Source organism: Neltuma alba, unplaced genomic scaffold (assembly GCF_004799145.2).
Source record: "Neltuma alba isolate B1F8T4 unplaced genomic scaffold, ASM479914v2 tig00010560_pilon, whole genome shotgun sequence".
NCBI classification, from domain to species: domain Eukaryota; kingdom Viridiplantae; phylum Streptophyta; class Magnoliopsida; order Fabales; family Fabaceae; genus Neltuma; species Neltuma alba.
In genome coordinates, this window is record NW_021635427.1 from 525,635 (window position 1) to 544,776 (window position 19,142).

A 19,142-nucleotide genomic window follows, 5' to 3' on the forward strand; every position below is an offset into this window, starting at 1 on the left:
ACTCAACAAATTTCTTTTAGACTTAGTTGAGTAAAATGCACTATCAATGTATAATATTGTTCCTCCAGGTAACAATATATTGGCTTTCCGGAGCCTTCAATCAGTTTTGCACTTCCAGATATAGTCTGAACGTTGGCTTCTTGCATTACCAAAGAAGAGAAATACTTTTTATTTCTAAGTATTGTATGAGTTGTTGCACTGTCAACAAGACATAAATCTTCATGATTGACGTCAATAGGAGCCATTCTTCGTTACAAGGAACATAGTCAAGAGAGGGAGGAAGAAACAAAATTAATAAAAGGAAAATACTCGTAATTTTATTAATTTGGAAAGATAACAACATTGAAAGTAGAAACTTTATAAAAGAAGATGAAAAAGAAGGAAAAAAAATCATAGAAATTTAACTTCACTAAAACAATTTATTGTTGAACATTCCCATCACCAATCAGGTGATCAATCTTTCCATTAGGATCAGCAAAGAAATCAGCAATATCCAAATGAGTGACATCCATGTTGCCATAATCAAATCGCCCTCTTCATCAACAAAATTGGTTTCTACCCTTGGCATTTTGCCGTTGCCTTTACTTTTATTTTTAAGCGATTCTTGATAAAGGTCAACCAAATGTTTCGGTGTACGACAAGTACGTGACCAATGACCATTCCCACCACAACGATAACACGAGTCTTCAGAGTGGTTATTACTTCCACTAGTTTTTCTCTTGCGATTCTCATCATTCTTTGTCCTCTTTGAATAGGAATTTGAACCACCTCGATTATGACCACGACCACGTCCACGGTCAATGCGACGGCCTCGTGCACGTCCATGTCCTCGTCCACGACCACGTGTTGGTCCATTTACTACTACATTCGCTTTGGGGAATGGAGTGGAGCCGGTTGGACGGGATTCATGATTTTTCATTAGAAGCTCATTATTTTGCTCAGCTACAAGAAGGCAAGAAATAAGTTCAGAATACTTTTTGAAGCCTTTTTCACGGTATTGCTGCTGCAGGAGCACATTGGATACATGAAATGTGGAGAATGTTTTCTCCAACATGTCTTCATCAGTGACTTTTTCTCCACATAATTTCAGTTGAGAACTGATTCTAAATATTGCAGAGTTATACTCACTAACAGATTTAAAATCTTGTAGACGCAAGTGCATCCATTCATAACGAGCTTTTGGGAGAATGACAGTTTTCTGGTGGTCATACCTTTCTTTCAAATTGTTCCAAAGTACGAGTGGGTCTTTAATGGTCAAATATTCCATTTTTAGTCCTTCATGTAAATGATGGCGTAAAAAGATCATAGCTTTAGCCTTTTCTTGACTAGATGCCTTATTTTCTGCCTTAATTGTGTCTCCTAGACCATTGGCATTTAGGTGAATTTCCGCATCTAGTACCCAAGATAAGTAATTCTTCCCAGTAATGTCAAGAGCCACAAACTCAAGTTTTGTAAGGTTTGACATGATGGCACTACCACAAAAGAATATAATATTAAAAAAAAATTATCATGTATGGAAATTACATTGCTCTTCGTTAATGAGAAGAAAAGAAAAGAAAAGAAAAATTATAAATTACCAAAAGAAAACAAATGAAGAGAAAATTTGAATGACTTCTGGTCATGAGTTAAAAATTATATGGCTTCTAGCCATATGTTAGAAAATTAAAATTATGGCTTCTGGCTATAAGGAAGAAAACAAAGTTTTATAGCTTCTGACCATAAAGTATAAAATAAAGTTTTTATGACTTCTGGCCATAAGAAAGAATAACAAAGTTTTATGGTTTCTAGCCATAAGAAAGGATAATAAAGTTTTATGGCTTTTGGTCATAAGAAAAGATAATAAAGTTTTATGGCTTCTGGCCATAAAGTAGAAAACAAAGTTTTATGGCTTCTGGCCATAAGAAGCAAAACAAAATTTTATGGCTTCTGGCCATAAGAAAGAATAATAAAGTTTTATGGCTTCTGGCCATAAGAAGCAAAACAAAATTTTATGGCTTCTGGCCATAAGAAAGAATAATAAAGTTTTATGGCTTCTGGCCATAAAGTAGAAAACTTTAAACCATATAGCTTCAAGCCATTTAGGAAAAGAATGGAGAAAAGAAAAATACTCATAGTGTAGAAGAGTATAGAAAAGTATAGAGGATAGACAATAAATCATGAAACATAATGTATAATAATAAGATCGAAATATTATACCTTTGTTAGAGCCCTCGTGCTGATAACGTGTTGTAAATAAAGAAGGAGAACAGAGAAGAAAGAATATCAATAAGAGAGAGTATTTCTCTTTCTATTCAATAGGGTACTGAATACATTGTACATGGCCTCTATTTATAGGCACGGCTTTACATCTTTGATAGAATCTACAGATATAAAGATAATTGCAGATAATGGGGATAATGGGAGTTACTGAAGATATTGGGAGATAAGGGAGATAATGATAGATACATAGACATCCATAAAGATATTATATTCATAACAATTGAGATATTATATTGAGAACGAATACAAATCTTTCTGCTAGCTTTATATTTAGGACCAAGGAGAGTATCAAATATTAACTAAATGTCAAATGCAAAATTTGCATCAAGTCATGCTATTAGTAAATTATGGATACAAGTTCATCTTGTTTAATTGATCATAATTCATAAAAATTGAGAGATGCAAAATATAATATATTTTGATTATCATTACTTTTTTTTTAACCGAAGATTATCTTATCATTATTAGTAGTACTTCGATCTTTTTACTTCTTTTTTTTTTTAAATCAGAGACACACATGAGAATATTTCACCTATAAAAACCCACTTTTTTTATTCAACAATATTTTTGCCTCTTATGGCTCATGAAACTAACGGAATCTAATGGTTTGAGATGGAATATAATGTATATGTAATGGAGATTATGATAATTATATTTGGTCTGACTTTACATAAATATATTTTATATATAAATAAATATAAATTATATGCAATGATCATACCCCTTTTAAATAAGAAAATTTCAACCCTCCCATCTTTTTTCCCTTCAAGTATGAGATTTAGTTTCCAGCAAACAACAGAGTTTTACGGTATTCAAGATGAATATATGAGAAGAGTTTTATCTTGTCATGAAAGCATTTTTTTCAAATGTTTATAAGGTATTCCAAACACCCTTCTAGTTTGTTAAGCATTTGCCAATATGTGAAAGTATTAATAATTGTTAAAAGATTAAAGTATACATTGAATTCTATACAATATTACAATTTATTTTCTTAACTTTAAAAAATATATTTTTGGTCTCTTAGCTTTAAAATGTTTGGCTTGAATGATAACTTTCTGTGATAATTATAGTTATTTTAAAAATTAAACTTAATATGTTAGTATTTAAGAATATTTTATTAATATTTAAAATCTCAATATCATCAATTTTTTGTTAACAATTTTAAGATAATATGTTTTTTAAAGCTAAAAGACCAAATGAAAACCCTATATTAAGTTAAATGACTAAATATATATATTTTTTGTGCTTCAAGACTACATATTTACTGGTTATTATTAAAAGACCAAATTTGACTAAATTAATTCACTAAGTAAGTGCCTGTTTGTTTGTAGAATAATGCAAGTTGTTTAGGGAATCAATATAGAGAAAAAGTCGGCCGGCTCTGTTGGGGGAAAAAGTGTTGGCTGGCTCTACTTACTTAAAAAGAAACCTATGAATCATTTGCAATCGCTAACAATTTTTTTTAGTGATATTTAGATTTAGACTATAACTAGCGAGTTACCTCTTGCGATGCATGGACAACATAAACAACAATACCATCAAAAGTCAATGTGAGCTGCAAATACTAACCAAAATCAAATTAATGATTACCTAAGTTAATCATGTTTCAACGCATGTATTTTGGGATTGTACATTTCTGAAAACTTCCCTAAACACAACTTTAGTAGTGGTGTTCTTCCTCTTGTTCTCAACATCATGCAAGAGTATCTTCAGTCCTGTAACAGATTTCACTCTAGATAAGGCAACATATAATTGACCATGTGCAAAACTGGCTTAGGTAAGTATAAACCGACAAAGTGTAACGATTGTCCTTGACTCTTGTTTATAGTCATTGCAAATGACAGAGAAATGGGGAACTGTCTCCTCTTCATCCGAAATGGCAATCGACTATCAAAGGGGTTCATGTCCATGCGATGTATCAAAACCTTTTGATTAGGATGGGAACCATTCAAAGTCAATGCTTCAATCATAGATTTACCAAGATGAGTGACACGTAGTCGTGTTCCATTACATAACCCTGAAGCTTGATTAATATTCCGTAACAATATTCCGTAACAACATAACTGGCACCCCAACCTTCAAGGTCATCTTGTGCATAGGTAATCCAGAACTGTTAATTGTATTCAAAAACTCAGTTGTATATAGGTCTTCAATCCTATCGTCATCCTGGAATGATTTGCAAGCTGAGTCACAACTAAAATAATCAACAGGCTCCCCTGGAAGCAAAGAACACATGTATTCATTAACATGGTTAGCAGCCTCAATAATTGGTGCTAATATAGCCCTATCATTAAAGTATGAACTATCATCCAAGTTTTTTAAAAGATTTGGATATGTAGAAGACACAATAGCACTAATTGGATTTTCATAATCCTTAATCAAAATATCTGAAGGAATCTCAATTTCTGCTACTCCATCATGTGGCATACCTAGATTACCATCACCAATATCTAGAAGCCATTGTGAAAAACTTTGTAACCGGCAATAGTCTTCATCAGATGAATATGAACAAAGATGCCTGTTCCTTGTCAATTGGAAAATAGTGCAATAATCCCACAAGTAGGATGAACTAATACATGCATTTATAATATCAGCTCTTGCACCTTTAGGGATGATAGGGAGTATTTGACGAAAATCCCCTCCCATCAAAACACATTTACCACCAAACGGAGCATCAGAATGCATAATATCCTTCAACGATCGATCAAATGCCTCAACACAAAAACACTGAACTATAGGAGCTTCATCCCAAATGATCAATTTAGTTGATTTAATCAAATTGCCCAATGAAGAATTATGCTTTATGTTGCAAACAGAGTCTTCATTTAGTTGTATTGGGATGGCAAATCTTGAGTGAGCAGTCCTCCCAGCAGGCAATAGTGTAGCAGCTATTCCACTTGAGGCTACTGTTAGAACAATATCACCTTGAGCACTAAGTGTGCATGTTAATGCATTCCACAAAAACGTCTTCCCTGTGCCTTTGTAACCATACACAAAGAAATAAGCACCTGCTGAAGCATTCAATGATGACATAACAGTGTTAAAGATGCTTCTCTGTTCTTCATTCAAAGCAACTGTCAGTCTTTCTGCCTCTCCTTGTAGAGCAACACGATCATAATTTAATTCTTGTAAAATCAAGTGATTTCTAACATCAATTGTAAGACTTGATGGGGGATAAGGTAGTGATGGGAAATCTAATAAACTCTTCCCATTTTGTTGTAGCAAGACTTCAATTTCTTTCAATGCTGCTGCTACTACTTTATCACTATCAGATATGATCACACCTATAAAAATTGTTTAATTTATTAAATTACTATTTCATCAAATACAAGAGACTAATAAAAATTTGTCATTTTGACTTTATATAATAATTGAATGAATGAAACATAAATATCACTTACTTGGTGACATAGGATCACTACGCGGTATGTATAACATATCCTCTGACAACTGTTTTGAAGTCTCATCCCAAACATAATCAGGCCGACTTAAGGATGAACAAAGAAGCGTGCTAACAAACATTTTCCTTAATGATACACCAGAGGCCCACAATGATGCTTCTTTGATGTCGCTTATGTATTCATTATCATCATCTAGCAACCTAAGAGTATAACATGCTGATCTGCAAGTTGGGTAAACAATTCCATTGACTGTCCTTATATCTTCATAAGACATACGGCCTTTAACCTTTGTTAAAAGAATCTGAAGATAATACAGTTCACCAGATGAAGGTGGAGTGTAAGTTATCCTCCCAATTGAAAATCCTTTCTCTCTACGTTTCCATGCTCGCTTAGTTCTTTGATAAACATAATGCTGAGGAAATTCTGAGTACGTTAATGTTCTAGCAAATGTATCCTTAACATTCTCTTGCATCCATGCAAGAAACATTGACTCACAAACTCTAGACTTATTGACCAACTCAGCAAGATCATCGTCATTAGAGTATACCACATATTGTTGATTGGGACGATGAAAACTTAACCTCTCAACAGCAGGATATCTATGATGGATGTCAAATGCAAAAATTCGCCACGCTACTTCACATGCAGATATGTATCTAAAGTTGTAATATTGACAGACCTCATCAGCTGATCTATCTCCATTCCCATCATGACTAGTATCATAAATAGAAGCAACCACCCTATCATTACCCTTACTGATATACTTAAATAAGTACTTAATTGCAGAAGACTGATTACACTTCTCAATATTGATATGAGCTTGAAACTTACAAAGCAATATAGGGTTGTAGGGCACAACAAATCGATTATCTAATGATATACCTTTTATTTCTACAGTCTGTCCATCATCTCGTCTTCTATATGTAGGATACCCATCATCATCAATTGTCGTATGATCAACAAACTTCTTTGGATAATACTTGCTACATTTATTATCTTTCATACATGGTGACTTTGTATTCAAACGACCACATGGACCATGTATCATGAACCTCTTCACCAACTCATATAGAGTATGATTCACCTGCCTATCAGGAATCTCTGCGGATATGACTTTATCCACACTATTTGCATCTTTAAGTTGATCTTGTTTATCAAGGAATAACAGAATATCTGCATGTGGTAGCCCTCTTTTTTGAAACTCTACAGTATAAACATATGTAAAACATTCAAGTAACAAAAGATCACAGATAGAAAAATATCTTCTAAAAGATTATCACTTGTGAAATTATAAAACAAAAGCTCAGCAAATATTTCATACCTGCACAAACTTTGCCAAATATTTTTTTCTTCTTAATCATTGACATCAATGCTTTAAGTTTCATATGGAACACCCTAGAAAGTATATCTAGCCTATTTGATGACAACAACGAATCACCTTCACAATATCTTGCAATTTCAGGCCAAGCTGGGTTACATGTGAATGTTAGAAATATACTTGGATATCCAAAATATCTGCAAAGTCCCATAGCATCCTGATAATTTCCGAGCATGTACCGTGCACCCCCTGTAAATGAAGAAGGCAATATAACACACTTGCCAATGAACGCCCCATTTCTTTCACCACTCATTAAAGCATCTGTTAGACCTTGGTATAAGTCAGCCCTTAATTCTTGCTGGTGCATTCTAACCCATAACAACCGTTGAGATTCAATCATTGTATAGCCATCAACTATGAACTGTTGAAACAATTTTCCTACATGTAATATTGATGATATCTCATTCACCCTAAACATCAGTCTGTATGCAAAGTATTCTCTCATGCTAAGCATCTTCTTCTTCTTAGTCACACTAAGAGTCTCTTCACGATGTGCGACATCATCTCTATAGCCATCTTCCCCCTTAGGGAACAAAATAGGGTATTGGAGTAGGAGATACGATGCATGCAACTCACTAATATGTTGAGGTGATCCAAAGAGTTCATGAATTATCACATCCCTTCTATTAAAGTTCATATCAATATCACCTACTATAAGGGCTGTAACCTCAGATGCACAAGGCAAATTATAATTGCGACCATCTTGAAGTCTATTACTAATTAAACGTAACTTCAGCTTAGTATGTTGCTTACTATTTATCATTGATGATGCCAAACGGTATTGCTTGACATTATTTATTTTGTCTTGTGGACAGCAAGCATGTGAAGGAATCTACAATTGATCCTGCAATAGTTGATCAGATAAAGAAGGTTCTTGATGATCAATATTCAAACAATAACATCCAAAAAATTCATAAATTACCTTACAGCAGAGATCCGATTTGATATTTCATTATCTGTGTCATAAATATATAATCGTGAATAGACCGGTTTGGCTCCTTGAGGCGGTAATAAGCTACCAATTTTGTGATAGTTCATTCCAGATAACACATAAGTGTATGGCCCACCACCACAATTCTTTGAATGATCAACCTTTCCACCTATTGATGTAAATGAGAACATATTGTTATAAGACCTAATATTTGTATGGAAGTTCTTTGATGCAGCTGATCTTTTATCAAAGAATAAATTGTGCAATTCCAAGGGAGGTGGAGTCATAATAGGAAGTTGAACTTTCCCCTTCAAGCAACACATCGAAAATTTAGGAAATGTCTCAGACAAGTTATTCTCAACTTTCTCATTGAACCACATCATAGCTCCGCATGATTCACACTTATAAGTAGGATCTCCCTCATCAATGTAGTCTATCAAATTAAAATAATTAGTTAACACAGATTTTTGTAGGTAAGGTACATAACAGTAATCAAATTGTAAAAAATTACTCTTACCAACTAATAAAGACTGCTCTGAAAACTCGGGTGCCTCCACTCCACCATTGTCAATAGAAGTTGATGTCTCACCATTAACTAAATCTTCTAAACAATCAATAATCAAGAAATTTGTAATAACAATAAAAAAAATACCGTGGAGGTGTGTGTTATTACAACATTTACCTTCAAAGATGTCAAAATCATTGCCACTATCTTTACCATCATAACTAAGATCTGTGGCAAACAAAAATTGTGTATTCTTGTACTGGACATCTACAAGAAGTAATGTATAACCAAATAAATAAAAGTTTATAATACACTAATATTACAAGTGATGAACAGTCGTAATAACAACAATAGTAATTTAATATCGGTGTTATTTCATCCACTTCATCTACTTCACATAAAGTAAAATAAAAATCAAGATGTAATAATTTATTTTTAAATTACAAAACTAACCATATTTTAAACTTCAAGCTAGCAATTGCCTGTTCATATCACAAACTATACGTTTTCATACTAGACTCATAAAAGATTCTGTGCTCATTTGTACCTCTAATGTCCAATAATCACTAAGTGAAATTAATTATAAGCACAGCAATCTAAAAACAAAAATATCTCTATATTATATGTAAACTATTATATAATATTTAGCTCAAATTACATAAGGACATGGGCAATAATCCAATTTTATTTGAAATACCATGTCTTAGTCTAATACCAAAAAAAAAGAAGCCAAATACAAGATACATATACTTCTTTCAAGAAATATAACGACCATCGCCTCTTGCAAGACCATGCACCACATCCACTTCAACCTCTTGCAAGCCCATGCATTATGGTTTTCTAATAAACATAATATGAATTATATTGTTCATTTAAACCCCCAACACCACCTGTATTGTGTAGATATAATTTTAAGCCCAATAATCCATACACCTATTGTAAGGCCTCAAACTTAAAGCCTCGTATAATCTAAAGTCACATCATATAAGCCCATTAATAACATGGAGGTTCAGGTTAAAGTGCCAAGAAGTTGAAATAAAAACAAACACGGTTCATTTCACACAGCATGTTTCAAGATCTTTCATTGTAATATTCCATCTAAACAACTAACTTTTAAGCCTAGTGACCTATACAAAATATATTGAAGTCTCATACTTCAGCTCTTGTATGCTAAACCATCAAATACATTAATCCCAATAAACATAAATTAGGTGCTGCTAAGATTCAAGATGGTTCACATTTATAAAATCGTGTTTTATGCTCAACTAAATAATGGTCAAATTCTAATCATATAGTATAAGGAAGAATAAATCACAGAAACAATCAGAATAGAAAAATAACAAAAACAGATATCACTTTGTATAGCAAATTGTTTGTGTCTCACAATGAATACATATACATTGGCACCTGTTATTGTAGATGGATGCATGCTGTTGGTTACATTGAACATATTGATATGTTCATTAGAAGACTCTTTTTCAGTGAAGCTCTGCATCGATTCTTGTGAAGAAAAAAATAAGCCTCTACTACTTCTTCTAGAGGAACCTTTAAAAGTAGTGACAAAATTTCATGAGTATTAGAAAAAATTGATTACTCAACAAATGATACAATACTAATATCCAAAATCTAATAATATTCTTATTTGCACAGTGCAGACTAAAAAACTGCAATCATATAGTTATGTATTCATTATTTAGTATCCATACTAAATAAACCTGGAGTAACTTTTGAACAAAGTACTGATTGTTCATATGGCCCTGTTCTGTCTGAGCTTTCATAACTAATAGCACCGGATTGTGAACTCAGACCATGAGCTACAAACTTGAATATTACAGCATTCATCTGGCATAGATCTTCATAATACAGAGATGAACATTCATTTCTATTCCTCCTCTTTGAGCTACTCTGTTCTGAGATAATTCCACCTATAGCACCCATATTAATAATGCGATCATAAATCTTCAGAACAAAGCTTATTAGTGAAATTAATTATGGAAACATCTTTTAAGTTTACCAGATATCATGTCATCCTCATACGTAGAATTTAGATTAAAGGACAAGTTGGTGATATCTCCCAAAGCAATAGCTCTTCCTCTACGTTTACAGGGTGGAGATCTATTGTCAGACGCTAATAATTTTGCCTGAGAATTCACTGCAGAATCATGATTCTCAGTAACAATATTTTCATATCCTTCCAAACTGCCAATTGTGCCAGGACGAGAGACTTTTTGACCACCTATAAACGCATAAACAAATCATTATAACTTAATAATAAGTGATATCGTTACATACTGACATATATAAACTGAAAAGAGAATACACTACTCAACATACTTGGAGTTTAACAAGAGGCATCTACTGAATTTTGTGAGCTCAACATCTTTGCTGTTAGTCAAGCCACGTAAACCTGTTCCTAATGATTAAGAGAGATTCATACTCATTCAAGAACAGAAGTTTGAATGTAAGCCTTAAAGTTACCTAAGCAGATAATACCAAAATCTATTATCCTCTTCTCTGTATCTTGGCGCTTTATATTTCCTATGTCTTAGGCAAAAACATACTAATGAAATGACTTATGAAAGCTACGAAAGTTAGCAAGTATGCTTACCAGCCTATCAATCAATTATTTATGCATCCCATAATATATTTCAAAAACAATATCTATCAGAAAATCTAAAGGCAAATAAGTAAATCATATTCTCCCAACAACCTCATATATGCCATACCCTTCATACAGTGTCACATCAGAGACTTTCTCTCTTCATACTAAAAAAAAAAAACACACATAACTCACAGCAAACGTGTATAAAAGGTAAATTAACTGTTCATAATGTACTGAGAGGCCAACTCTTTTTCTTCCTTCAAACTGAAAGTCAATCATGTTAATCTTTTATGTGAACATACAATTTGACAATTATTACTATTTGATGCACCTGAGAATATATATATTTATCTAAAAACGTATTGGCCCATACTTCATCTGACATATGATAATAATATTGCATATGTACAACAATGTTTAATAACTACACGAATCTATATGATTTTTAGATTTTGATGAAAACAGTCATTTAGAAATTACCACCTTCCAGCAATATTTGTTTATATCACCAATATTATCAAGCTTTTTGAAAGTTTAAGTTTTAATTCCCTACGTCAATCTCAATTAGAATGGACCACAAGATTTTGATGACTTTCAAGAAGCAATAGTGACGGCAAATCGGTTTATTGTATATATAAAATCCAGTGACAAGTTTAATAATATTCATATTTTTCTAAAGTCATATCTAATCAAGAAATTATAAAATGTCTCCAACACTAAGCTTTGAAAAAATCCGTAAGATTTGATTTTTTAAGAAGCTATCTTCAACTAATATGAAGCAACTAACAATTCTTGCTCTAGTATTGTCATAATTATGTTTATTTAGTAGACTTATATAGATGATTGAGTCTTAAAGATTCGTGCATGCACATACTCACCGACTGTATCAAAGTTGTCTTGTCCCTCTTTTCTAACGACAACAAATAATCAATAATACTTGTCCTAACTTTAACATAACATAAACTTCCATTCATTAATAATAGCACCACAGTACATATATAATATTAGATTCTTCTGTCAAATGGCAATGATTCCTATGGTAAATTACCATTGACGCAAAATAACTCCTATACTTAAGAGGACCACTAAGGCACTACAGATACTATAACACACGCATAAGCTATAACATTATTACAACAATGGCCACTGTGGACACATGCTCCAAACATAAGCTTCTAATACAAAACACGTACTACACATAACATCACAAGACTCTTATAATAGTAACACAGTTAAGACAAAGAGAACAAAGGTGTCACATCTCCTGCTTCACATTCTTTGAGGGAATCCAACCTCCTCTGACAGGAGAGGCATTGAGATCCTGCATATACTTCATCTTGGACGTGCCCCCCCTTTTGCCTCCTATCTTTCGCTTCCCTTTATATGTCATGGTCTTAGTAACTTCTGCATTAGGTACTTGTTGAGACATAGGCACCACATCCACTTCAACTTCCTTATCGTTATCCTCAGATATGACGGTTACATACCCATGAACAACACTTCCATCAGCAACATCTTCTCCCACAATAAGATATTCAGCAAGCTACATAGAATAATTGAAAAGAGTAACTTAGCTTTTAGTCTTTATAATCAACTATCATAAACATTACATTATTCCTTGTGGTTACCTCATCTGGCTCCGATTCAACTACCTCACCCACCTTCAAAACAAAAATAACAATGAGCAAAACTTCATAAAATTATGAAACTGAAAATTAAGATATCAATTCAAAAAATCATCACCTGATTTGGAGCTTCTGCAGCAATGCCAACAGCCTTACATAATTTTTAAAAACATGTAAGAAATATTATCTTACACCTAAAATCTTAACCGACATAGCTTTCACTATTACAGATATTGAGAATAACACAAGAACTCACCCTATCAAATTCTTCCATTAGGTCAGCAGCCTCAGTAAAAGTTGAAACTGAAATGCTTGAGTGAGGGAAATCCAGATTGTATTGGTTCAGTTTCATTTTCAATATCAAGGTCTTTCCAACCAAATTGTCCAGGTCATCAGGGAAATCATATGAGCGCTCATTCTGGTTTAATAAATGGAAAAAAGTGTTATAAACAATCTTAGCTCAACAGATATATACTGTATCTCATATGTGATTACCTCATTAAGAAGCTTCTGAAGCTCAGAAGCAGATTTTCCTATGAATTGGAGAGCTAATTTGTCAAAGAATACCACAGTACACCTGCCTGAATCATCCACAACCGCATAATGCACCTTTAGCCTACAAACCATTAAGCCATAACAAAAGTTTACTCCACAACCTAGCCATTTGTTAATAACAAATATCACAAATAAAGGTAAAGTATTACTTTGGCTTGAATGAAACTGATTTATTTTTACACATTTTGCTTGTGCAAATCATCTTTAATCCCTCATATCTTGGCTTACTCCCACACCTAACACAGCCTTGATAGTTCCATCCATGCCTAGTGTCTAGTTTGACCACCTTGCATTTGATAACAAAGTACTCATCCTGCAATTATGAAACTTAAAATTAAACCTCTCAAATACAATGAAAAAAAACCCAATTAATATTGCATATCAGGAGATTGACACCCACCAACTTGCATTTTGGTATGTCAGAAATCTTTATAAGAGGGTGATCATACAGCAAACAACTCTCAGCAGGATTCCCTTGTTAGGATGGGATAGTAGCAGACATGGTGCTAATAGTTGGCAAGGGAAAACTTATGGCACTGTAGCGAACATTCAATATCAGATAAAATCAACATATAAGACTGTTTACTAACCCGTGTAGTCAAAACATATACCTCTCAATAAACTGGTTAACTTCAGGATAATTATGTTAAAGAAAACTTTAGTAGCATAGAATGCACTACTAACCTCAGGCTTACCTGCAAAAATAATGTACATTTATGTCATATCTAATAAACATCTATAAAACATGTTGAATTTTAATGCATCACCCTTCTCATCAAAACCAATTCGTCCAAGCTGAATCAGGATCACAACTGGGGCCTCTAATTTGCTGAAGTCTGTCATACAGACACTTATAGCACACTCATCATACAAGACACATGATACAGTATTCTCCCTATAACCATACAAAAATATTAAATAAGCAGCAGTTTACTCAGAATTATTTATCTGATAAATAAAAACATATCAATGACTGAATAACTGTAAATTATACATACAAATTATCAGACAAAGTCAATCGAATCCTGTTCTTGTTCTCAGGGTTGACAGAACATTCTTCAAGCGGACCAATAGAGGTCACAAATCCGATTACATCTGAAAAAAATAATTAATCTCTAAACAAATACATGCATGATCAACCACTTAAATACATACAATAGTATAGACAGCAACAAAGTCATCCTTACCAATAAGGTAATTTATTAGTTACTTCCAATATTTCAGAAATAGGGAAGAAGTTGTAAGAATATTTAGGGATATGAGCTTCCTTTTCTTGAAAATAGGTCTGACCACCAAAAGTGATCTTGTATGGGTGGTTAGAAGCTCGGTACTCTTTGATGTTCTCAGCAACATAAAAGTTTGCTATGAAATAGACCCTTAACTCTACAGGTTTATCCTCATAAAACCTGAACACATTCTTGTTCATTACAGATGCTTGGATCCTTGTCCCCTGTTTAAAATAAGACAGCAGTATAACTATAAATATTCATTAACATAAGCACACAATAGATCTTCATGTATGTTAAGTATAAGTTATCAGTATAGTAAAAGAATCCGAATCGTCCAAACATACCTCCTCATCAATAAGCAACATTGAGATGTAGAACACTTCATTAGGAGCTTCCTTGCAATAGACATTCCATCGCCTAATCACACGAGCAATAATCTTCTAACGGTCTGTTGAGTCATTAATATCTCTTATCATTGAAATCTTTGAAGGAGCCATTGAAATCACAGCTTAGACACAATGACTGAATCTCTATTGTGAAGCTCAGATGAAACTATGTAACTAGCAGTGTGAATTAATCAACCGCTCAGATCTATTTATACTACACAAGATTTGAAAAAAAAAATTATAGAACTATGGCACTCAATTACTTCTTTTGTCTTCAAGCATGGCCTATCTTTTGTGAGTGTGTACTACTTAGGCTCATGTCTCATCAAGACAAACCATCAAAATATGACTCATAATATGGCAGAAAAGATACCAAAAAACCATGCGGCAGTCATATAGATTACGTTTTCAACTGATCTTTACAGATTATTATAATTTAAAGTCAACTCTGTTACTTACCAGAAGACCATGCAGTAGCCTCTCTTCAGGAACATAATCACTATGCCTACACAAACAACAACTCTCTGATAGTAAGATATTTGTTAGACTCAATGTACACAGTCTTACACATGTTCACACGCATGATATCATATTCATTTATATTTTTTACATAGATCAGTAAAAAGCTAACTAAACCTCACCTTACACAATCTTTTACAATTCAATCTGACATGTTCTGAAAAAGCTTAATTGGTCAAACACACATAACTTAAACTGATGACCATAATAAGCACCATGCCTCCGTATATTATTTTACATCTTCACACGCATAATATTTCCTTGAATGCAAGTTTAGCAAAGATTTAGATAACACCTAACTATACTATATCACATAAATCTAGGTAGCAGTTTTATACATCAACCAAATCATTTCAATCTCATCACTCTTCTGACATTTGAAACTTGTACTCATTAAATGATATGATTACACATAATAAATCATTACTCACTAAGGAACTGGACTTCTTGGCTGAAACAACTGATACTACAAATTTAAAACACTACAGTTACTTAGGCCATAAAAAATTCTTGTCATTCGACTTATGACGTCCACAGTTTAAATAACATCATTGATTAACTTATGTGGATTATAATTTATGATTGGAACCATTGCAAGTTAGCCATAATTTTCAATTAACTATTCTAAATAAATAAGTTACGACTTCATGGTCCTAACAATGATTATATTACTTTATAACATACGACCATTTAAGCTGATACGATTATCTCAACAGGAATCATGTAACTTATTTGTGGGGGGTGTTACACATAAATACTGAATCGACAGCATTGAAAAATTTCAAATGGCACATATGTTACCAAATGCATCTTCAAAAGTGCATCAGTCCCCATATGAGCAAGAGCAGTTTTAATCCACTCATGCCCTTGGAGGTCATCAATTAGAAATCTTAGATGGCGGCACTTGAGATCTAAATGTCAATTGGTTGGTCATAATTATCTAGTTGAAGAATGACAACTCATGCTCATTTTATGAAATCATTTTCATTCAGATTTTCACCTGCAAGCTTATCATTTAGATCCCCAAGACAATGCATAAAAGAATATCCAAGGGATTAAAACTGCTAGCCATCTCCAACAATAAAACGTTAAACACTAATGAGCATTCTGAATAAAGTTTTTGATATATGTGATATTACCTATATATATATATATTACTTATGCTGCTTTAATGGAATTATTATTACAAAGCATTTGTTCCATTTAGTTTTTCAAACCATAACACCTCAAACAATAATGAGCAATTTGCATAAAGTTTTTGATATATGCGATATTACCTATATATATTACCTATGCTGCTTTAATGGAATTATTATTACTAATGTATTTCAGCTGCATCTATAAACTGAACTCTATTTCTGAAATGATTGTATAAGTTTCAATAATAGAATAATCATTAACTCCTCAACGAAACTTAGTGAACCAATTATATTACTAATATTTTTTAGTACATTCCAGTAATAAGGAAGACACAGCTACAGTACAAAGTTTAGCTAGCAAACTTTCCACTAAAATCAAAATATTTAGATCCTAAATACTGCAATACAAACGGCAACATTACATAAGAGAACACTGCTGAGGATCATTCCTAGTCCACTCCAAAATAATCCATAGTGCTAACAAATTACACTTCTTTAGATAGAATCTGCTCCTAAATGCACACATAATCCTTGGACATATTAAAGGAACACACACAATAAACAAATCAATCTTCTTAGACAATCCGATGATTGACCTCGTCTATTGGCATGCAATCACTTTTCACTATAGAGGCAATAACTTCATGGAGATACTTCGTCTTGACAGCAGCACCTCTCTTCCTATGATACTTCTTGAATTTGTGTGTTGCAGTAGGAACGACATCATAAACAATCATAGTATTAGTAGAAGTATTCTTCACCACCTTAGAATCAGAGACAACAACAGGATTCTTATTTGTAACACTACCTCCACCGATATCATCTATCGCATCCTCAGCTGCCTCGCCATCCTTGGAAAAAAAATATTTATAAAATTAAGTGAAATAAAAGCATTCATAACAGAGCACACAATTAACCTATAGAAAATTTAAAAAACAATTACTCATTTATGTAGATAATCAACAACAATGATCTATTCATGTCTGTACCTCATGTATATAATCTAACTTCATATCCACCTCAGTATAATCATACACAGTTATACCACATTGAGGAAAATCCATATTGTGTGGAGTGACTTTCACCTTCAGCAGCAATGTTTTGCCAATCAATGCATCAAGATCAGATGGGAAACTATATCCAACACCTTCCTGCTATTAAAGAATAAATTTTACTTTAAAAGTCAACAATAGACCATTAACTACTAAAAATTATTAAGTATTATCTCATTACTCTTTCAATGTTTTATTGCAACTGTGATGCAGTTTTCCCTATAAACCTATAAATCAATTTATCAAAAAACACAACAGATGCCCTGCCTGCTCCATCATGCACCATGTACTGCACTTTAAACCTGTAAAAACATGAGAACGTGTAAGGAGTAAAAGTCCCTGACATTAGAAAAACATATTATATAGCCTGTAAACACAATTACTTAGGTTCAAATACTGAAGGCTTCCTCTTGCATGGATGATTGACACAAATTAGCTTTCCACTTATATATACAAGTTTTCTACTACACCTAGCACACCCAAGATACTTCCAACCAAATTTTGTCTCCACCTTCACAATAACACACCTAAGTAGAAAATATTCATCCTGCATAAAAATTAATAAATAAGCTGCAATCATCAATGACATGGCTATAGCGCGCACACACACATATATATATGAAAAACTAACAACATTTAGCTCCATCATACCACACTTTGATTAATAATCTGAGTTGTCATTATAAGAGGATGATCACGAAGGAACATAATCTCAGTTGGAGTTCCAGATATTAATAAACCACTTGCCATAATGATGAAACTATTAGAGATACTTGAAAGAAGAAGCTTAGATAGCTAAGAGCAAGTTGGGTTAATTGGCAAGTTGAATTGACAAACTCCTTGCCAGTTATTTATAATACGTAGACTTGAATGAAATCTAAGTGACATAATAATAGTCATTATAATTGTATTAAATTTAAAAACTTAATTCTCACTCCTTATTTTAGCTTTACATGATATGATAGAGCAGCACACTGATTGCGCTGTGCAACTAAAATAATTACATTGACCATGCATGACAAGATCACCCCTCACACATTTTATCATTGCCAGAGCAACCAAGAAAGCCAGGAAATCTTGCACTCAATTCACTGTCTTCAACCAGTGCAATCGTGTGGCAATCACTCATAAATCTAAGAATAAGCTACTAAGGTAAAATATATATATATAATATTTAGTTTGAACTTCAACTAAATCATGTAAACTGAACAAAAAATACAATCATATACTAACTGAACACATGCATATATGTCCGTATACTTCAATAATGAACACCATCCCTCACCATTATTTTTTCATCGATTGTAAACCATAACTATGTTAAACAAATTAATTCACAGCAATTTCATCGCAGTCAACTAAGTTAGCGTGTTGCTAAAGTTAGCTATAGTTCTGTTAGTTGTGATACAATTTATCTAACCAAACTTGTATGAACTTTACCCTATAAACTAAAACAAAAGCTTAACTTAATTCAAATTTTATATTTTCAATGCGGTATTTTTTTTAGTTATTGGTTTTAAATTCCATTAATAATTTTATTTTGTAGTTAAAGGCACATCAT

General features: G+C 32.9%; 1 protein-coding gene across 1 annotated transcript; it reads right to left on the reverse strand.

Moving 5' to 3' along the window:
* Positions 1-445: 445 nt before the first annotated feature.
* Positions 446-1,465, reverse strand: LOC114757071 (uncharacterized). Its single transcript, XM_028946065.1, has one exon. It carries the CDS (start codon positions 1,463-1,465, stop codon positions 446-448), a length of 1,020 nt encoding a protein of 339 aa, XP_028801898.1.
* Between the last annotated feature and the right edge of the window lie 17,677 nt (positions 1,466-19,142).

What these genes read in the sequence shown, in the direction of transcription:
- LOC114757071 (XM_028946065.1), bottom strand. Translation starts at nt 1,465, where the DNA reads ATGTCAAACCTTACAAAACTTGAGTTTGTGGCTCTTGACATTACTGGG.